Genomic DNA, 21579 nt, shown 5'->3' on the forward strand with positions numbered 1-21579 from the left:
ATCCGACTTCCTGGGAAAGGTAAAAAAAAGACTATGGCAAACCTTTATCTAGTTTAAGGAGCACCTGAAGGAATTTAATCTCCAACTCCCCAATACAAATCAGAAAAGTGGCAGTGTACTGTAGCAAGCTATAAATCTTTCAAATCCCAAATAGTCTTCAATTTGTTCTTGAAATTGGAAATCTTGGTTCTGATGAAGTTGTTTCATCAGGTACTTTCTGAATGACTGTTCTTAATCCTTAGTTACCAGTTGCTTTAATATTCTGTCACTGAGAGTGAGAGCTCTGAAAGAAAATTCTTCCTACCACTTGCTTGTTGAAGATTTTATTAGTTCCTGGGTTCCATTATCTGTCTCAAGTGGCTAAATATAACCCATTTTAATGTCACTCTTTGAAAATTAACATATGATTACTTCACTTTGCATCCATTACAGTAATAAGGCAAATTAAAACCAAAGAAGTGTGAATGCTGAAAATTTGAAACAAAAACATAAATTGTTGGAGAAACTCAGCAGATTTTATCTCCATGATCTCATTGAATGGCAGAACAGGCTCAAGGGGCTGAATGGCCTACTACTGTTCCCATGTTTGTATCTTTGACAGCATCTTTGAGAATAAAGAGTCAATGTTTTAAGTCCAGTGCCCCTTCTGAACAGGGAGAATAGACTACTAAATTAAAATATGAATATGTAGTTTGTACAATTATAACTATTGCTGACCAACTGGTTTCTATAGCTTAATTGATCCATTGTACACGTGATAAGCGTAAGATTGGATTCCTCATACATTAACATGGTAGAGAAAATAGTAAGTTATATGGCAGCCTTCAAAGTGAAGGTTATAAACATTGCTGTAGGATGTGCTATCAGAGTGGTAACATTGAAGTTTGATGTCAATGAGGAAAATCTTGAAAATTGGCAGTTTTCAAAGGACAAACAGAAATCCCAAGCCAAACAAGCCAAATCCCTGGACAAACGAGAATAGTTGAACCTTCCTACTCCCATTTAAACAGCTGATGTTCCAGAAGTAGAATGAATTGTTATAATCCAGAGCATTTGCATTTACATCATCAGATAACCAGACTTTTTGTTCAGTGACAATTAGAATTCAATCAATTTCCCCATGTGACCTCAAGATTTCCAATGATGGTTTATGAGATAACATCAGAGATAATGAAGCAGTCAAAACAGGTAAAGTGAATGGAGATAACATCAACGCTGTTGCAAACATATTTTTTGGCCATTCAGATTCAGCATTTTAAGGCTGCCAAATATATAAATAATATAAATGTATAAAAGAACTCCAAACTTTGTAACAGTTGATTTGATTGATTCTTTTAGAAATTGATTTTATAAATACTAATTCATAAAATCCACAAAACAGGACTTCCAGATACATTTTTCTTAAAAAATGCATTTGTAAAAATTTCAGTATTTCCTGGTCAGAGAACAAAATAGAATAAAAACGACACAGCATGTTAGAGTCAGGTTTTTTTTAATTTTCCTTCTTTCACTGTAGATTTCAAACAGTAGATCAGGACTAAAATAAGGAAAGTTTGATTTAATCTTGTTGCATTCAGATGCGTGGTAGGTTCAGCAATCAACATTTACAATTAACTGAAATCTTGATGGCCGAGCGTTCATGATATACTACTTATAATTTCAATGTTGACATTTAAGACTTTATTTTCTTTCAGGATGTAAAATGGAATCAGTTTACTTAAATGTAGAAGCAGTAAACACACATCGTGACCGGCCACTGGTAATGATTCTTTGTTTTTGACAAACTTTAATGTATTGTGTATTAAGTCATAAGTTACAATGCGAATGGTATTTTCTATATAATTATTCTTTTTTAAAACGTTATTCTCGGTGCAAAGATGTTGTTAGCAAATCTAGCACCGATTGCCCATCCCATGTTGCTCTTTAACAGTAGTTCTGCCTGAAAGCGAAAACAGAAAATTTATGGCACAGATGCAAGCCATTCATACCTTCATGCCATTTTTGCCAAAAATAGATTACCTCGCTTTATTCCACTTTCCAGATCTAAAAGAGAGGTTATCAAGTTGGGTCTGGAATTTCAGAATTTTTCTTTACTGATCAAAAGGGATTAACAATAGATGTTCAAACCAGTTCATAGGGGTTTTGAAAGGTTTTGTTGCCTCCCTTAGATATTGGAATTTCCACTCAGCCCTGGAGAGATGGAGAGCTTCATAACATAAGAAAAAGGAGCAGGAGTAGACTGTCTAGCACCACAAATGTGCTCCATCATTCAACAAGATCGTAGCTGAACTTTTTGTAGCCTTAGCTCCACTTAGCCACCAGAACACCATGACTCTTAATTTCTCTACTGTTCAAAAATCTATCTATCTATCTTTGCCTCAAAATCTTTCAACAAGGTAGCTGCTGCTTCACTGGGCAGGCTTTTCACAGATGTACAAGCCATTGAGTAAAGGAGCTCCTCCTCAATTCAGTACTAAATCTGTTCCTCCTTATATTTCCTCCTTCATTAGAAAGACGGAGATTGAGGGGGGACCTGATTGAGGTCTACAAAATCATGGGTATAGACAGGGTGGATAGCAAGAAGCTTTTTCCCCCAGAGTGGGGGACTCAATTACTAGGGGTCATGAGTTCAAAGTGACAGGAGGAAAGTTTAAGAGAGATATGCATGGAAAGTTCTTTATGCAGAGGGTGGTGGGTACCTGGAACGCATTGCCACCAGAGGTGGTAGAAGCAGACACGTTAGCGTCTTTTAAGATATATCTGGGCAAGGAGAAAATGGACACAGACCGTTAGAAAATAGATGACAGAGGATCTCGATCGGCGCAGGTTTGGAGGGCCGAAGGGCCTGTTCCTGTGCTGTAATTTTCTTTGTTCTTTGTTCTTTGCTATACCTCCTAGTTCTATTCTCAGCCACCAGTAGAAACAATCTCCCAGCACGCACGGTGGCTCAGTGATTAGCATTGCTGCCTCACAGCACCAGGATCCCAGGTTTGATTCCACCCTTGGGCAACTTTCTAGGTGGCATTTGCACATTCTCCCCCTGTCTGCGTGGGTTTCCTCTGGGTTCTCCGGTTTTTTTTCCCACAGTACAAAGATGTGCAGGTTAGGTAGATTGGCCATGCTAAATTGCCCATAGTGTTTACGGATGTGTAGATTAGGTAGGTTATAGGGGATGGGTCTGGGTGGAATGCTCTGAGGGTCAGTGTGGATTTGTTGGGCCAAAGGGCCTGTTTCCACACTGTAGGGATTCTGTGATCTACCTCATCTGTCCCCTTCATAATTTTGCGTGTTTCATAAGATTCTACCCCCGTCATTCTTCTAAATTCCAATTGGTATAGTCGCAGCCTATGCAATCTTTCCTCACAAACCAACCCTCTCAACTTTTAAATCAGCCTAGTGAAGCTCCTGCGTACCCCCTGCAGTGCCAATGCATTGTTTCTCAAGCACTCCAGGTGCACCTTATACATCTGCAGCATAACCTCCCTGTTTTTTAAACTCCATCCCTCCAGCAATGAAGGACAATATTCCATTTGCCTTCTTAGTTACCTGCAATACCAGCAAACCAACTTTTTGTGTTTCATGCTCAAGGGCAGCCAAGTCCCTCTGCACGGCACCATTCTGCAATTTCTCACCATTTAAATAACAGCCCATTTTGCTGTTATTTCTATCAAAATAGATGGCCTCACATTTATCAACATTGTGCTGCTTCTGCCAGATGCTTGACCACTCACGTAAACTATCTATCTTCCTCTGCAGACTTCCGGTGTACTCTGCACACTTTGCTCTACCATTCAACTTCGTGTCATCTGCAAACTTTGATACACTGTACTCTGTACCCAATTCTAAATCATCTTTATGTATATCCTGATAGCGATGTCTCCTGCACATGTGTTTGTCCAGGACAGTCTCAAAGTTTGAAATATTACTGGTTAAAGAAAAATGAATGAATGATTTTATTGTCACACTGCACTTCCATCAACTTATTGAATTTTTGGTACAAGTAATAACATAATGACAGTGGTAATGAATAGATGAAACTTAGGTAAAGTGCTTGATAATGGATGAATAAATAAAGTCAGGTAATGTGGAACCACAGAACAAGTGTAGAACTGCTAGCAGAACAAGCAGAGACCAGAAGTAAAGGCCAATCATTCAAAGTAGCAGAAGGTGGGAAACAAAGATTCAATGCTGACACTTAAAATAATTTGGACTTTGGAATCAAGATCACAATCTCAATTTTTGCATTGCACTGAAATTGCTAGAATGATAGCCAATACTGAGGACTGCAGGAGGGCATTAATAAACTTGCAAATAGGCAAATAATTGACGAATTAAGTTAAACAAAGATAAACGTGAAGTGATATATTTTGTTAATAAGGAGATCACTTATCATTTGTAAAGTGTAAGTCTGAGTGAAATACAGGAGCAAAAACAATCTGTGACTAAACATTGCACCTTTGAACAGCAGATTGTTATCAAACAATGTAGATTGGAGTTACGCTGAACTTGTATCACACCTTGAGTAAACTACTCGCTGGTGCCAGTTTTGATCACCATATTGAGATTAATAATCCAGAAATTCAGCTAATGTTCTGCAGTTCTGGATACAATTCCTGACATGGCAGTTGATGAAATTTGAATTCAATTAAAAAAAGTCTGGAATTAGGAATCACTGAACACCATGAAACCATTGTCGAGTGTCAGGAAGAGCCCATCTGGCTCACTAATATTCTTAAGGGAAGGAAATCTGCCATCCAAAGGAAATCTGCCATTTTCACCTGGTCTGGTCTTCATGTGAGTCTAGACCCATAGCAATATAGTTGACTCTCGACTGCCTTCTGAAATCGCGTAGCAAGGTGATCAGTTATATTAATTGCTACAAAGTCTCAACAAAGAAATTAAAACCAGATGAATCGCCTGGCATCAACCTATCACCATAAATGACCACAGTAAAAATAGCCCTGTCAACCCTGCACGGTCCTCCCTACTAACATCTGCTAGATAGTGCATAAGTTATGAGAGCTGACTCACAGATTAGTCAAAAATCAGCCTGATATAGTCATACAGAATCATACCTACAGACAAGGTCCCAGACATCACAGACGCCATCCCTGGATATTTCCTGTCCAACCAACAGGACAGACCCAGCAGAAGTGGTGGCATAGTAGTACACAGTTGGGAGACTGTTGCTCAGGAAGAGCTCAACATTAACTCTGGAACCCATGAATTCTCATGGTATTAGGTTAAACATGGGGAAAGAAATCTGCTGATTGCTATGTACCATCCTCACTTGCTGATGAATCCGTACTCCTCTGCATTGAACAGCACTTGAAGAAAGCAGTGCGAATGGCGTGGGTGCAGAATGTTCTCTGAGTGGTAGATTTCAGTGTTCATCACCAAGAGTGGTTAAGCAGCAGCACAACTGATCATGCTGGTGGGGTCCAAAAGGACATAGCTGGCCAAGACTGGGTCTGCACCAGATGGCATGGGAACCAGAAAGAGGGCAGAATATGCTTGACCTCATCCTTACCAATCTGCCAGCTGCAGACACATCTGTCCTTGACATTGTCAGTAAAAATGAACACCGCATAATCCTTGTATTGCCTTCACATTGAGAATACCTTCCGTTGTGTTGTGGAGTACTATCACTTTATTAGATGGGACAGACTTCAAATAGATTTAGCAGCTCAATACTGGGCTCCATGAGGTGCTGTGGCTATCAACTGCAGCAGATTTGTACTCCAGCGCAATCTGTAACCTTGTGACATGGCAGATTTCCCAATCAGCCATAACAGTCAAATCGGAGATCAACGTTAGTTCAGTGGAGAGTGCAGTAACTCATCACCTGACTCCCCACTGCCTGTCCACCTACAAGGCATAAGTCAGGATTGCGATGGAATGCTTCCCACTTGCCCTGGATACATGCTGCACATCATGCAGACAAAGCAATCTGCTTGATTCGCACCACAACCACAAGTATCCACTTACTTCTCCATCAATGTTCAGTAGCAGCAGTGTGTGCTATCTACAGGATGTGCTACAAAAATTCACCAAAGATTCTGAGACAGCACCTTCCAAGCTTAAGACCACTTCCATCTAGAGAGACAAGGGTGGCAGATATGTCAAAATGCAACCACCAGCAAATTTCCATCCCAGCCACTCACCATCCTGACTCAGTAATATATAACCATTCCTTCACTGTCACTGGGTCAAAATCCTGGAACTACCTTCCTAAAGACACTGGACTGCAGTGATTTAAGGCGGCACCAGTTTGATTGACATCATATTCACAAGCACTTACTCCTTCCACCACACCAGTGTGTACAGTGTGTAAGATGCACTGCACAAGTTCACCAAGGCTCCTCAGATAGCACCTTACATAACAAACCCACGACCAATCTCATCTAGAAGGACAAGGCCAGCAGATACATGGGAACGCCACCACCTGCAAGTAACCCTCCAAGCTAGTCACCATTCTGATTGGGAAGTATATCACTGTTCCTTTAGCACTACTGCATGAAGGTCCTGAAATTTTTTCCCTAGCAGCATTGTGGATGTACCTACATCAAATGGACTGTAGCAATTTAAGAAGGCAATTCACCATTAGGAGTGTAATGAGGAGAGATCTTACAATTTGGATGGTGCTGGATCTTTGGAATTCTCTCTCTCAGGGCTGTTTAGGCTGAACAGTTGTGTATGTTCAAGACATAGATTGACTGCCTTCCTGATACTAAAAACATTAAGGGTTATGGGAATAATGTAGGAAAACGATGTTGAAGTAGAAAATCTGACATGATCAAATTGAATGGTAGAGCAGGCACAAAGTGCTAAGTGGCTTATTCTTGCTCCTAGTTCTCTCAATAGATTTACTTGAGGCAAGATGCAAGGAGTCTTGAATGAAGCTGAAACAATTACATGTATGTTTGGCCAGGATAGTGTGTTTATGTACCGTATATGCACTGTTATTCCCTCCTTCACTCTGAATTCCCATGCACAAAATTTATGACTTCAGCATTCTGTTAACATCTTTATGATGATCACTCTTTACTACCATTGTGGAAAATGTTAGTGATCGGCCATTTAGGTCGAAGTAGCCTTTTAATGGGTCTTAATTACTGCTAAACAATTTCACTAGGTTTGAAAATTACCTTTTACAAAGTATTAAGTCCCATTCATTGAGTCATAGAGATGTACATCATGGAAATGAACCCTTCGGTTTAACTCATCCATGCAGACTAGTTATCTTTGATAAATCTAGTCCCATTTGCCAGAGTTTGGCCCATATCCCTCAAACCGTACCTATTCATATACCCACCCAGATGCATTTTAAATGTTGTAATTGTATCAGCCACAACCATTTCCTCTGGTAGCTCATTCAATATGTACATCACTCTTTGTGGAAAAAGTTGCCCCATAGGTCCCTTTTAAATCTTTCCTATCTATGCCCTCTAGTTTTGGACTCCCCTACAAGGGGAAAAGACCTGACTATTCACCCTATTCATTGATAATAGGAACTGCAGATGCTGGAGAATCCAAGATAATAAAATGTGAGGCTGGATGAACACAGCAGGCCAAGCAGCATCTCAGGAGCACAAAAGCTGACATTTCGGGCCTAGACCCTTCATCAGAGAGGGGGATGGGGTGAGGGTTCTGGAATAAATAGGGAGAGAGGGGGAAGGCGGACCGAAGACGGAGAGAAAAGAAGATAGGTGGAGAGGTAGGGAGGGGATAGGTCAGTCCAGGGAAGACGGACAGGTCAAGGAGGTGGGATGAGGTTAGTAGGTAGGAGATGGAGGTGCGGCTTGGGGTGGGAGGAAGGGATGGGTGAGAGGAAGAACAGGTTAGGGAGGCAGAGACAGATTGGACTGGTTTTGGGATGCGGTGGGTGGAGGGGAAGAACTGGGCTGGTTGTGTGGTGCAATGGGGGGAGGGGATGAACTGGGCTGGTTTTGGGATGCGGTGGGGGAAGGGGAGATTTTGAAGCTGGTGAAGTCCACATTGATACCATTGGGTTGCAGGGTTCCCAAGCGGAATATGAGTTGCTGTTCCTGCAACCTTCGGGTGGCATCATTGTGGCACTGCAGGAGGCCCATGATGGACATGTCATCTAAAGAATGGGAGGGGGAGTGGAAATGGTTTGCGACTGGGAGGTGCAGTTGTTTATTGCGAACCGAGCGGAGTTGTTCTGCAAAGCGGTCCCCAAGCCTCCGCTTGGTTTGCCGAATGTGGAGGAAGCCACACCGGGTACAGTGGATGCAGTATACCACATTGGCAGATGTGCAGGTGAACCTCTGCTTAATGTGGAATGTCATCTTGGGGCCTGGGATAGGGGTGAGGGAGGAGGTGTGGGGGCAAGTGTAGCATTTCCTGCGGTTGCAGGGAAGGTGCCGGGTGTGGTGGGGTTGGAGGGCAGTGTGGAGCGAACAAGGGAGTCACGGAGAGAGTGGTCTCTCTGGAAAGCAGACAAGGGTGGGGATGGAAAAATGTCTTGGGTGGTGGGGTCGGATTGTAGATGGCGGAAGTGTCGGAGGACCAAGCGGAGGCTTTGGGACCGCTTTGCAGAACACCTCCGCTCGGTTCGCAATAAACAACTGCACCTCCCAGTCGCAAACCATTTCCACTCCCCCTCCCATTCTTTAGATGACATGTCCATCATGGGCCTCCTGCAGTGCCACAATGATGCCACCCGAAGGTTGCAGGAACAGCAACTCATATTCTGCTTGGGAACCCTGCAGCCCAATGGTATCAATGTGGACTTCACCAGCTTCAAAATCTCCCCTTCCCCCACCGCATCCCAAAACCAGCCCAGTTCGTCTCCTCCCCTCACTGCACCACACAACCAGCCCAGCTCTTCCCCTCCACCCACTGCATCCCAAAACCAGTCCAACCTGTCTCTGCCTCCCTAACCTGTTCTTCCTCTCACCCATCCCTTCCTCCCACCCCAAGCTGCACCTCCATCTCGTACCTACTAACCTCATCCCACCTCCTTGACCTGTCTATCTTCCCTGGACTGACCTATCCACTCCCTACCTCCCCACCTATACTCTCTCCACCTATCTTCTTTTCTCTCCATCTTCGGTCCGCCTCCCCCTCTCTCCCTATTTATTCCAGAACCCTCACCCCTTCCCCCTCTCTGATGAAGGGTCTAGGCCCGAAATGTCAGCTTTTGTGCTCCTGAGATGCTGCTGGACCTGCTGTGTTCATCTAGCCTCACATTTTATTATCTTGTATTCACCCTATTCATGCCTGTCATGATTTTATAAAACTCTAACGTCTTTGACACTTCAGGGAAAATAGCCCCAATCTATTCAGCCTCTTCCTATAGCTCAAACCCTCCAACTCTGGCAAGATTTTTGTAAATATTTTTTAAAGCCCTTTCAAGTTTCACAACAGTAGCAGGGTGACCAGATTCGAAAGCAGTATTCCAAAAGTCCTGTACAGCTGCAACACGACCTCCCTATTCCTGAACTCAAAGCATACCAAATGCCGCCTTCACTCTCCTATCTACCTGCAACTCCACTTTCGAGGGACTATAAACTTGCACTCCAAGGTCTGTTTTCTCAGCAACACTCCCCAGGACTTTACTATTAAGTATAAGTACATAACTACAAGCATGGTTTGCCTTTCCAAAAGTAACATCTCACATTTATCGAAATTAAACTCCGTTTGCCACTCACTGGTGCATCTGATCAAGATCCTGTTGCATCCTGAGGTAGTCTACTTCACTGTCCACTATACCTCCAATTTTGCTGTCATATGCAAACCTTTAGTGTTCACATCCAAATAATTTATATGAATGACAAAAAGCAGTGAACCAGCACCAGTCCTTGTGTGGCACACCGCTGGTCGCAGGCCTCCAGTCTGAAAAGGAACCCTGCACCACCAATATCTGTCTTCTACCTTCGAGGCAGTTCTATATCCAAATGGCTATTTCTCCCTGTATTCCACGTGATCTAACCTTGCGAACCGGTCTACCATAAGGAGCCTTGTGAACGCCTTACTGAAGTCCATATAGATCACGTCCACCACTCTGCCCTCATCAATCCTCTTCTTTACTTCTTCAAAAAATTCAATCAAGTTCGGGAGACCACTATTTTCCACGCACTAAGACATGTTGAATATCCCTAATCAGTCCTTGTCTTTCCAAATTCACCTAAATCCTGGTCCTAGGTACTCCCTGCAGCAGCTTGCCCACTACTGATATCAGGCTCATTTGGGCTACAATACTTCGGCTTTCCTCACCACCTTTCTTAAATTGTAACAACACATTTGCCAATCTCCAGTCTTCTGACACCTCACCTAAGGCCATTGATGATACAAATATCTCAGCAAGGAGTTCAGCAATCACTTATGTAGCTTTCCACAGAGTTCTAGGGTATACCTGCTCAGGTCCCAGGGATTTATCCATCGTTATGTGTTTTAAGACGTCCAGAACCACTACCTCTTTAATATGGACATTTTTCAAGAAGTCACTATCCATTTCCCCACATCCTATATCTTCCCTCTCCTTGTCCACTGTAAACCCTGATGCAAAATGTTTGATGAGTATTTCCTCTCATCTCTCGCGGTTCTACACATATGCAGCCCTACTAATCTTTAAGGGGACCTGTTCTCTCTCTAATTACCCTTTTGTCCTTAATGTATTTATAAAATCCCTTTGGAGCCTCCTCAACCCTATTTGCTTCCTTCCTAAGTGTACTCCTACTGCTTTTGTCCTCCAAGGATTCAAGCAATCTCTGCTGCCTATACTTGACATAGGCTTCCTTTTTTCTGACCAAAACCTCAATTTCTCTTGTTATCCAGCATTCCTTATGCCCATTAGCCTCACCTTTCACCCTAACAGGAACATACTGTCCCTGGATTCTGGTTATCTCATTTTTGAAGGCTTCTCATATTCCATATATCCCTTTACTTGCAAACATCTGCCCCCAAACAAATTTTGAAATTTCTTGCCTAATGCTGCCAAAATTGGCCTTCCTCCAATTTAAAGTTTTAACTTTTAGATCCGATATATCCTTTTCCATCACTGTTTTAACTCTAATAGAATTATGATTGCTGGTCCCAAAGTGCTCCCTACTGACACCTCAGTCACCTGTCCTGTCTTATTTCCCAAGAGTAGGTCAGGTTTTGCACCTTCTCTAGTTGCTACATCTACATACTGAATTGGAAAATTTTCTGGTACACACTTAACAAATTCCTCTCCATCACCTAACACTATGGAAGTCCCAGTCTATGTTTGAAAATTTAATATCCCCTACCATAACCACCCTATTATTCTTACAGATAATTGAGGTCTGCATACAAATTTGTTTCTCAATTTCAGGCTGACTGTTGTGGGGTCTATAGTAGTACCCCAATACGGTGATTATCTCTTTCTTATTTCTCAGTTCTACCCAAATAATTTCCCTGGACATATTCCCAGGAATATTCCCTAGGTACAGCTAGAATGTTATCCGTAATCGAAAACACCACTTCCTGTCCTATCTTGCCCCCTCCTTTCTATCTTTCCTATACCATCTGTACCCAGAAAAATTAAGCTGCCAGTCCTGACAATCCCTGAGCCACATCTCTGTAATTTCTATGATATCCCAGTCCCATGTTCCCAATCATACCTTGAGTTCATCTGCCTTGCCTGTTAGGTCTGTTGCATTGAAATAAATGCAGTTTAATTTATCAGTCCTACCTCGTTCTGTAGTTTATTCCTGCCTGCCTTGACTTTGTGATCTGCTTTTTTTCCCAACTGTACTAGTCTCAGACTGATCTCTTTCCTCACTATCCCCCTCTTTACTAGTTTAAAAGATCCCAAGCAGTGCCTACAAATCTCTCTACCAGCATATTAGTCTGCTTCCAATTCAGATACAGTCTGTCTTTTTTTATACACGGTTCTTCTACTCCAGAAGAGATTCCAATAAGCCACAAACGTGAAACCTTCTCCCCTGCACCAGCTCCTCAGCCATGCATTCATCTGCTGCATCCTCCTATTACTACCCTCACTAGCTCATGGTACTGGGTGTAATCCACATATTACTACCCTCAAGGGCCTCCTTTATAAATTCTGGCCTAACTTCTTATATTCTTTCCTCAGAATACTATCATTTTTTCATTCTATGTCATTAGTACCAATGAGTACAACAACCTCCTGCTGGTCTCTCCCGGCTTTGAGAATTTTCTGCACCTTCTCCACGATAACTTTGGTCCTGGCACCAGGGAGACAATACACCATTTTGATTTCTCACTATCGGCTGCAGAAATGTCTGACTGTGCATCTGACTGGAGAGACCAGTATCACAATCGATCGCTTGGAACCTGACGTACCCCTCGTTGTATTAGAGCCAGTCTCAGTACCAGAAACATGACTGTCTGTGCTACATTCCCCTGAGAGTTCATCATACCCACATTTTCCAAAATAGTTACTAGTTTAAGATGGGGATAGCCACAAGAGATTCATACACTACCTGCCTCCTCTACTACCATTCCTGGCGGTAACCCATCTACCTGACTGAATGTATCTGTGGTTTATATCCCTTCCTCCAGCTGTCATCCATCACACACCCTACCTTCTGTAAATTCTGTAATAACCAATCCATGCAATCTGATAGGATTCTCAACCAAACGTGCTTCCTGCAGACACAATCATTAATAACATGGAAACTCTCCCTAATCACCCACATCTGATGGAAGATTACATCACTCTACTAAAGGCCATATTTTGCACCTTAACTATCAACAGACCCAGAAAATAGCACACACTTACTGCTCTAAAAACACTGCCCCAAGCCACTTAGTACTTGTGTTTTATATTTTCAAAGTTTAATCAAGAGGCAGATATCAAAAAAGAATCCACTCTACTCACTATTGTAGGCAATTGTACGTAAATGAGGAATGATGGCCAAGAAATGTGGTCAGTGACAAACAAATGCGGCTGCTTGGTTACACTTACACAAAGAACTTTAAAGTTCTTATTAACCAATAATCAAGGAACTAAATGCCTTCTTTTACAGCATTTGAGGCCAGTTGTACTTTTTAAAAAAAAACCAGTTACTCCCCTGCTGTGAGCTTTCCCCCACAGGTTTCGCCAAAGTCAGCTCCAAAGTCAAATCAAACAAAAGAGGCAGTAGCGGTGCAGGTTCAGGGCTGGGTCACACAGCAGTGTAGGTTTCTTTCTCCATTTAAATCATTTCCCATGTGATCACTGCCACTGCCTTTGTCTGGCCTCTTTTTTTTAATACTGTTGTTTTGAGCTTTTAGTATTTTAATAATTGGAGATTTGGTTGAACTTTTTTAAGTTTCCTATCTCCTGTTCCTGTCTCCCTCTCTTCCTATCCCCTCTGATTTTCTTCCTGTTTCTGACATCATATTAAATTAAATCCATAGCCTAACTAATCTTCCCACTACAGAACCTGTACAACTCTTTAATGTTTCTTCAGTCTGGGAGGTACAGAGCTGTTTGTACTGTTCACTGGCCTCAAATGCTGTGAAAGAAGGCATTTAGTTCCTTGATAATGGGAACTGCAGGTGCTGGAGAATCCAAGATAATAAAGTGTGAAGCCGGATGAACACAGCAGGCCAAGCAGCATCTCAGGAGCACAAAAGCTGACGTTTCGGGCCTCTGATGAAGGGTCTAGGCCTGAAACATCAGCTTTTGTGCTCCTGAGATGCTGCTTGGCCTGCTGTGTTCATCCAGCTTGACACTTTATTATTTAGTTCCTTGATTATTGGTTAATAAGAACTTTAGACGCCTGTAAAGCTCTTTGTATAAGTGTAACCAAGCAGCTGCATTTGTCTGTCACTGACCACATTTCTTAGCCAACATTCCTCATTTATGTACAATTGATTACCTTATTAGTTCCAAGCCTTGGACACAAAACTAGAAAAAAACTCTATTTTTTGGTTAGAGAAAGTAGGAACTGCCGATGCTGGAGTCTGAGATAACAAGGTGCGGAGCTGGGTGAACACAGCAGATCAGGCAGCATCAGCAGAGCAGGAAAGCTGATGTTTTGGGTCTGGACCATTCTTCAAAAAACCCTTCAGAAGACCTTTTCTGAAAAGAAGGGTCCAGACACAAAACTTCAGCTTTCCTGACTCTCTGATGCTGCCTGGTCTGATGTGTTCATCTAGCTCCACATTCTATTTTTGGTTGATTTTTGCATTTAATATTCCCTAAGAAGCAAGGATTTATTTGTAGTTAACTATATTTTAAAGAATGGTGAACAAGAAGTAACCTTAATCATGTCTGTTTAGGCAGCACTTTATAAGCTAGGAAATTCTTGTTGTACATTGAGATTTTTAGATGTGCCAGGTGTTCCAAATGTTGTATCAAGGGAAAGGTGCGACCATGATAATGTCATGAGACTAGCAATCCAGAGTTCGGGCTAGTGTTCTGGAGACATGGGTTTGAAAGCTATCATGGCAGATGATGAAAGTCATTAAAAGTCTAAAATTAAACGCTAACCTAATGACCACATTATGACTGTCGATTGTCATAAGTATCCATCTGTTTAGGCAAGGAAGTCTTCCATCCTTACCTAGTCTGGCCTACACTTTATTCCAGATCAACAACGATGCAGTTGCTTCTTAACTGCCTTTTGTGATGGCCGAGCAAACAATTCAGTTCGAGGTCAATAAGGGATGCACAATAAATGCTGACCCAGCCCGCACCAGCTACAAGCAATGGAAAAAATATTTTATAAACCTATAAAATTATGTTCATTTGCATTTGTCATTTTTTTATGTCTTCACATAAGAAAAGTAGATATATGAGCATTAAGCTCTCATAATTGCTACAGAAAATGTTGGTTGTCTGAAACAGTTGATATGCGGAAATCCGATTTTGTTATCCCCAGTGGTTGAGCCATTGAAGTGCATTTTATGAATAAAACATCCTATTTATATCGGCTGCTTTTGCTACTCCTCATTCTGGGGAATGAGAGTGAGTGAGGACGTTTATTATTGCAAGTATGGTGAGAATAATCCTTTAAATTATTAAAAATTATTTAAAAATCAATTTGGATGTTGGGAAAAGAATACTTTTATAAGATCTAAAGGGCAATTAAGATGAGCAATAAATGCTGGCCAGCCATTGATACCCTTATCTATGACCATATTTGAAAAGAAAATTAAATAAAAAATTAGAATTAGAAAAATTGAGTTCTGAGGAAGGATCACCAGCCTTGAACTGTTAACTCTGATTTCTCATCACAGATGCTGCCAGACCTGCTGAGCTTTTCCAGCAATTTCTATTTCTGATTTCCAGCATCTACAGTTCTTTCACTCATTATTTAGAATTAGAAAAATGTTTGTAAAGTTAACCATGTTCTTATTTGTGACCTTCTAGATTTTTGGATAAATTCTCAGACCTGATTAGTTTGTCCTGCCCATATTAGCACTAATACCAGGTGATTAACTTGGACCAATCTGCAAGCCAGAACAAATTTCAAAAAAAGCAAAAAATTATGTAAATAGGTAGAAGTGTAGATACCTAGAAATAAATATCTTACAAAGATTCCATGAGTGTTGTCAATTTTTATTTATACTGATTCTTAACCCATTTGGACCTAACAGCAGCTTAGAGTGGCTCACCTTTTCTACCTCCCTTTCCTGTCCTTGGGTTCTTAATAACTTATATTTAGTCCCTCCAATAATGTATCTGATGTATCTGATCCATCACTTTTTTGTTTGTATCTTGAGCCATCTGTACATTTCACCCGAGCGTTGGTTTCATCAAAGTTACATGTCCTTTGTGCTTTAATTTTAGATATGCATAGAATGTAAAATATAAAACTGTAAAATTAATTCTTATTGGTTAATGTCACTATTTATATTCCACATAACGATCCTTCCACTGTCTTCCTTTTTTGTACTGAAATTTCTGTTAGAATAAAGTTATCCTCTAGACATCTTATAGCTGTTTAACCTTTTACCACTTATATGCCAATAGGGTTATTTGATATTTTTCTTTCATATTACATCTTTGCCTTCCTAATGTTTTTAGCTTTCCTCTAAACTCAATAGAGTACCTTTGTCAACCTCTCTTTTATTATGCATTTGAAAAACAACTTTTCCCTGACAACCACTCTGTATTTTATTCCAGTCCTCAGGGCAGACAATTGAATGAAATGTTTCCATGATTTGCATTCAGCATTATATAAACTCCCTAACTAACAATGCTTTATTGCTTAAATTTACTCTGTCAAACATGTTACGGCACGTTGTGTAGGCAATGCCTACATGTTCCAAAAGGGTTGCAGTTTTGAACTAAATTGTTACAAGCTGGTTTGAAACAGACAAATATTTAAGTGTTCTCTTTTACTGCAATTTTCCAAGGTCAGCTCATTAATATAATACCAAATCCTGATTTGGACAATTGTACTTTGTATGTAAAATCTTAACAGTCAATTAGGATTCAGAAAATCATGTAAAGACAATTGAACCCATGAACATTTAATGGAACAGAATGTGCAGAATAAGGGGAAAAAATGCTCAAGATACAAGCACATGTTTTCAAGCAAGTGATGGTGCAGCACTATACCCAAGTAGTTTGATAATTAGAGCACTTGGCCCTTTGCTCTCATCATGACCCCATTCCTATGTGTCAGCTTATAATATGAATGAACAAGGTTGGAGGCAAGTTGTGTTCATCCTTCTCTAAGGGATCCTATCATTAAATAATCCAGCCTATTAACCAGACTTTCGCAGACTGTTTCCCCCATGATCATTACTAGGGAGATGTAATGTGTAAGAAATGAGATGGTCATCAGCACCCTAGAGTTTGTTGTCAAACCACCTGTCTCGCCTTTGCATATTCCTGGCAAGCACACTTGCATGTAATCTTTGAACAGATATGGGCATAGATATGCAATGTCGTTCTATTTGTGATAACAGTGTGCAGTTGGAGGAACACAGCAGGCCAGGCAGCATCAGAGAAACGGGAAAGCTGACGTTTCGGGTCAGAACCCTTCTTCAGAAATGAGAAGGAGAGAGAAGCTCAGAAATAAATAGAGAGGAGGGGTGGGGCTGGGGAAGGTAGGTGGGATGGTGATAGGTGAGTGCATGTAGGAAGTGGTCGAGATTGGTCAGTGGGATGGGAGTGATGGATAGGTGGGAGAGAAGACAGACAGGTTGTGTCAGGTCAAAGAGGCAGGGATGAGAGGGAGAGTTGGTCATGGGATGAAGCCAGGGAGATTTTTGAAACTGGTAAAATCCACATTTAGGCCATTGGGCTGTAGGCTCCTGAGGCAGGTTATGAGGTGTTACTCCTCCAGTTTGTGGGTGGCGTCATTGTGATGCTGGAGGAGGCCCAGGATGGATATGTCAACCAGGGAGTTGGAGAGGGAGTTAAAATGTTTCGCGACTGGAAGGTGTTGTAGTTTGTCACTTACAGAGTGTAGATGTTCCACAAAATGGTCTCTGAATCTCTGTTTGGACTCACCAATCCAGAGGAGGCCATTCGGATGCAGTAGACCAAGGTGACAGATGTGCAGGTGAACCCATGCCTGATGTAGAAGGTTCTTCCTTCGAATGGAGGTGAGGGGGGAGGTGTAGGGGCAGGTGTAGCATTTTCTGCAGTTGCAGGGAGAGATGCAGTGGGTTGAGGTGTTAGTGGAGAATGTGGAGTAGACAAGGGAGCGCGGAGAGAGTGGCCCCTATGAAAGTCAGGTAGGAGATATAGGGGGATATCCATCTTGAGTCTCCTCCAGCATCACAATGATGCCACCCACAAACTGAAGGAACAGCACCTTATATTCCACCTCGTGAGCTTATAGCCCAATGGCCTGAATGTGGATTTTACCAGTTTCAAAATCTCCTCACCCCTGGCCTCCTCCCATGGCCAACGCTTCTTCTCATCTCCGCCTCCCTGACCTGACACAATCTGTCCATCTTCTCTCCTACCTATCTGTCACTCCCACCTCACTGACTAATCCCAACCAATGCATACATGCACTCACCTATCACCATCCCACCTACTTTCCCCAGCCCCACCCTTACTCTATTTATTTCTGAGCTCCTCTCCTCCTCCCCAGTTCTGAAGAAGAGTCCCGACCTGAAACAAGTTGTAGAGCTAGATGAACACAGCAGGTTGTCATCTGTGGGTGCTTCGGCAATCCAGGATGAACATCGCAAGCCAAGCAGCAGAGGAGCCAGAAGGCTGACGTTTTGGGCCTAGACCCTTCTTCAGAAATGGATTGCCGAAGCACACACAGATGACAACCTGCTGTGTTCATCTAGCTCTACACCTTGTTATCTCAGATTCTCCAGCATCTGCAGTTCCTACTATCTCCCAACCTGAAACATCAACTTTCTTGCTCCTGTGATGCTGCCTGGCCTGCCATGTTCCACCAACTGCACACTTGGTTATCTCTGACTCCAGCATCTGCAGTTCTTACTATCTCGTTCTATTTGTATTTTTTATGAAAACAGATGTGGTAGATTGAGAAATCCATTAGGACTATCATGGAACCTATTTAAAAATCAGAAAAATAACAAGAGTTGAGGTTATTAAAGTGCACTTTCTTGAGCATTACTGTATGCTTTCCACCACAGTTTACATATTTTGTCATGGATCTGATTGTTGTGGTTATGAGTGAGAAAGATAAAATAACATGCAGAATGTGGCACCACCAAATTTAACATTCAAAGAAGTTCTGATCAATTTGAGATATGCACTTATTGACATTTACTACTGTAGCAATGCAAACCCTAGATGGTGATGTGATGTTTCAAAACTGGCAATTTTTCAATCAGCTATCATAAATCAGATAAACTTAAATAGGCATCAGACTTAGGAAAACCTGTACCTCTCAGTCTTTTTAAGGTGAATCATTTATAGTTTACCCAGAAATAAGACATCTTAATAATGTGTCGCAGCAATAACTCAATGTCAAATATATACCAAAAAAATCGAGTTTAACTTAGATGTATGGTAACCTTTGAGATACTTATCTAGAAAGTAGCAAGAATATGAGAAATAAGTTGTTTCAGATTTGTTTTGATTCACTTTATACCTCAGTGGTTGCCTGAGAAATGGAAAGGATTTAATCTTTCGTGGAAGAAGTAGTGTCCAGATTCCAGCGACTAAGTTGGACACTGGGAATATAGGATAGCAAAGGGAGGCAGGGCTGCAATGATAATTTCACTTAGGGGGCACTCCGGTACTAGATGGTGAAATTTGAACTTAACACAATTGCAGTAGCATGACGGTCGCTTGGTGACCATGTAACCAGAAAAACCCATCTGGTTTTACTCAAGCTCTGTAGGGAAAGTAATCTGCCGTTTTTACCTGGTCTGACATACAAGCGATTCCAAGCTCGCAGCAATGTGGTTGACTCTCAACTGCTGCCTGGGTATTTAGGCATGGACAGTAAATGCTGGCCTAACCAGCAATGTCAACATTCTATGAATAAATAAAAAGCTTAAAGTACACTATAAATAAGCTACGTTTTGGCCAGACATGTAATGCAAATACAGTGCATCTGTGTGCATTGCAGTAATGAACATTGTAAAAATCGCCAACACTGTAATCATGCACATTGTTAATACAATGTCAGATTATTAGTTTGGGTTTATCACAAGGCAGCGATGTATTTTCGAACGTTAATATGAATTTGATGGAAGTACACTGTATCATTGGACAGCTTTCAAGTTAATCTTAACTTTTTTAATTACAAAAATGTGACAGTTTTATTATATTAGCTACAGTTGATTTTGACATCTTTCATTGTTTTCCTACAAGAATTCCTCAACTAAAGGGCTTTCCCCAGTCCTCTTCCAACTGTAACTGTAGTTGTAATGTCAATTTAGGCAATTTGACAGATGATAAATTTGTTGTCATCAGCCAGAAATACACATTTGATTTGAATGCAAAAGGCTGCGATGAAGAGATCATCACAAACCCTTGCCCCCAAAGTTGAAGCTTTATCAGTGCACGTTAAGTTTGTACCTGAAATTGAGAAATTACTTTAATATTTCAATATCAAAACTGAACTAAAATGTAAATATGGATGGAAAAATTCTAAAATCAGATGAGGACACATTGGGAGGTTATTGAAGATCAATAGACTGACTGTTGACAACTTTCAGCCTAGTTATTTGAAGAAATTAGTTCAAGCAATCACAAGTCCACCTGTGGATATCCCCTCTGGGGAACGCCACTAGTTACATCTTACTAATCAGTGCACATTCTCTAACCCGTACGTCCTACCTCCAAACCAGTTGCCAACCTATGTTACAAGGTTACGCATAGTTACAGGAACTCTTATTTTATTTAATAATTTATCACTTTGCTAAATAAAACTTTGTTAAATGCCTTCTCTAAGTTCACGATAACATCATCACTAACAGTATAGCATTCACATTATAACTTGCTTGGAGGGGATTGCTTGAAGGGCAAAACCATCAAGAATGAAATTTTAAAATGAAGATATTAGTGGACTGGGAATAGGTCAGAGTTCAGGCAGCGGCAGGCAAAGGGATGATGTTAGTTTTACGGTCATTAGAGTTTTGGCATATAAAATGTAGAATTCTAAGAGAGCAATAGTATTCTTGTCTGAAGCGTTTCAGCAGCTGATGAGTTGAGGTAGGCAATGAGGAGAATGTAGGACTAGGCACCTTCTTGAACCACTGCAAAACGTATAGTATAAGTACACCAAGAGTGCTGTTGGTTCAAGAGTTCTAGGTTTTTTTTACAGTGAAGGAACGAGAATAATGTGTCAGGATGGTGTGCGGCTTGGAGAAGAACGTGCATGTGGAGTTCACAAGAACTCGCTTTCTTTGACCTTCTATTGGGATGGATTGTGGGCAACGTCATTTTCACGGGCCACCGTGGTCACATTGGAGCGCTGTGTATGCATGCAGGCACGCAGCTTAGAGGGAACATTGATTGTGGATTTGAAAGGTGCTGTTGAAAAAGCCTTGGCAAGTTGTTGTGTATTCCATAGATGTTATATGCTACAACCAAAGTGTGATAGTGATGATGGAACTAATGACCAAGATAGTGGATAAGGTATCAAGCTGCTTGACCTGAAGTCCATGTTGCTCACCATAATTCCCAAACATTTATGACTTCTTGTAGCCATGGCACTTGCGTGGCTACTGCAGTTAAATTTCTGACCAGTGGTGACTTCATTTCATGATGTTGATCACGGCAAACTCAGTGATGTTAATGCTATTGTATGTCGAACAAACTTTGATCAGAGTGAACTTAGAGAAGGCATTTAACAAGTTTTATTTAGCAACGTGGACCAATCCTGTAATCCATGTTTTGTAACATTGGATGTACACCTATGTGCAGCACTAATCGTAGACTAATAGTGGACAATTGAATTGCTCCTGTAAGTGAGGATTATTGTCCATCAAAAGTCATTCAAAGTTCATGGAACAAATTCGTAGGTCAAACCATTGAATTCACCCAGACATCCAGACTGAAGTGTTACCAGCATTTTCTTCTTGTGTCAGATATTTTGGTATCATGTCTCTCACTTACAGGGCATGTTGTATTTGTGCCATTTTTAATCCTTTAGATAAATGATAATCTTTTCTAGTTATAAGAGATGTAGTGTCTGCTTGATCTGCAATATCTCAAAG

The 21579-nt window shown here is 41.3% G+C and overlaps 1 protein-coding gene across 6 annotated transcripts in view; it reads left to right on the forward strand.

Annotated features, from left to right (window-relative positions):
- Positions 1-21579, forward strand: part of LOC125462674 (6-phosphofructo-2-kinase/fructose-2,6-bisphosphatase 2-like) — a 77957-nt gene that overhangs the window by 50987 nt on the left and 5391 nt on the right. For 4 of the 6 annotated variants that reach the window (XM_059653382.1, XM_059653381.1, XM_059653387.1 and 1 more), the window contains one exon: positions 1695-1759. The exons of the other annotated variants lie outside the window; for them this stretch is intronic. In XM_059653382.1, coding sequence (XP_059509365.1) covers positions 1695-1759 — 65 coding nt within the window. The remainder of the gene's footprint in view (positions 1-1694; positions 1760-21579) is intronic. 6 annotated transcript variants of the gene reach the window in all.

This window comes from Stegostoma tigrinum, chromosome 21, assembly GCF_030684315.1.
Source record: "Stegostoma tigrinum isolate sSteTig4 chromosome 21, sSteTig4.hap1, whole genome shotgun sequence".
NCBI classification, from domain to species: Eukaryota; Metazoa; Chordata; class Chondrichthyes; order Orectolobiformes; family Stegostomatidae; genus Stegostoma; species Stegostoma tigrinum.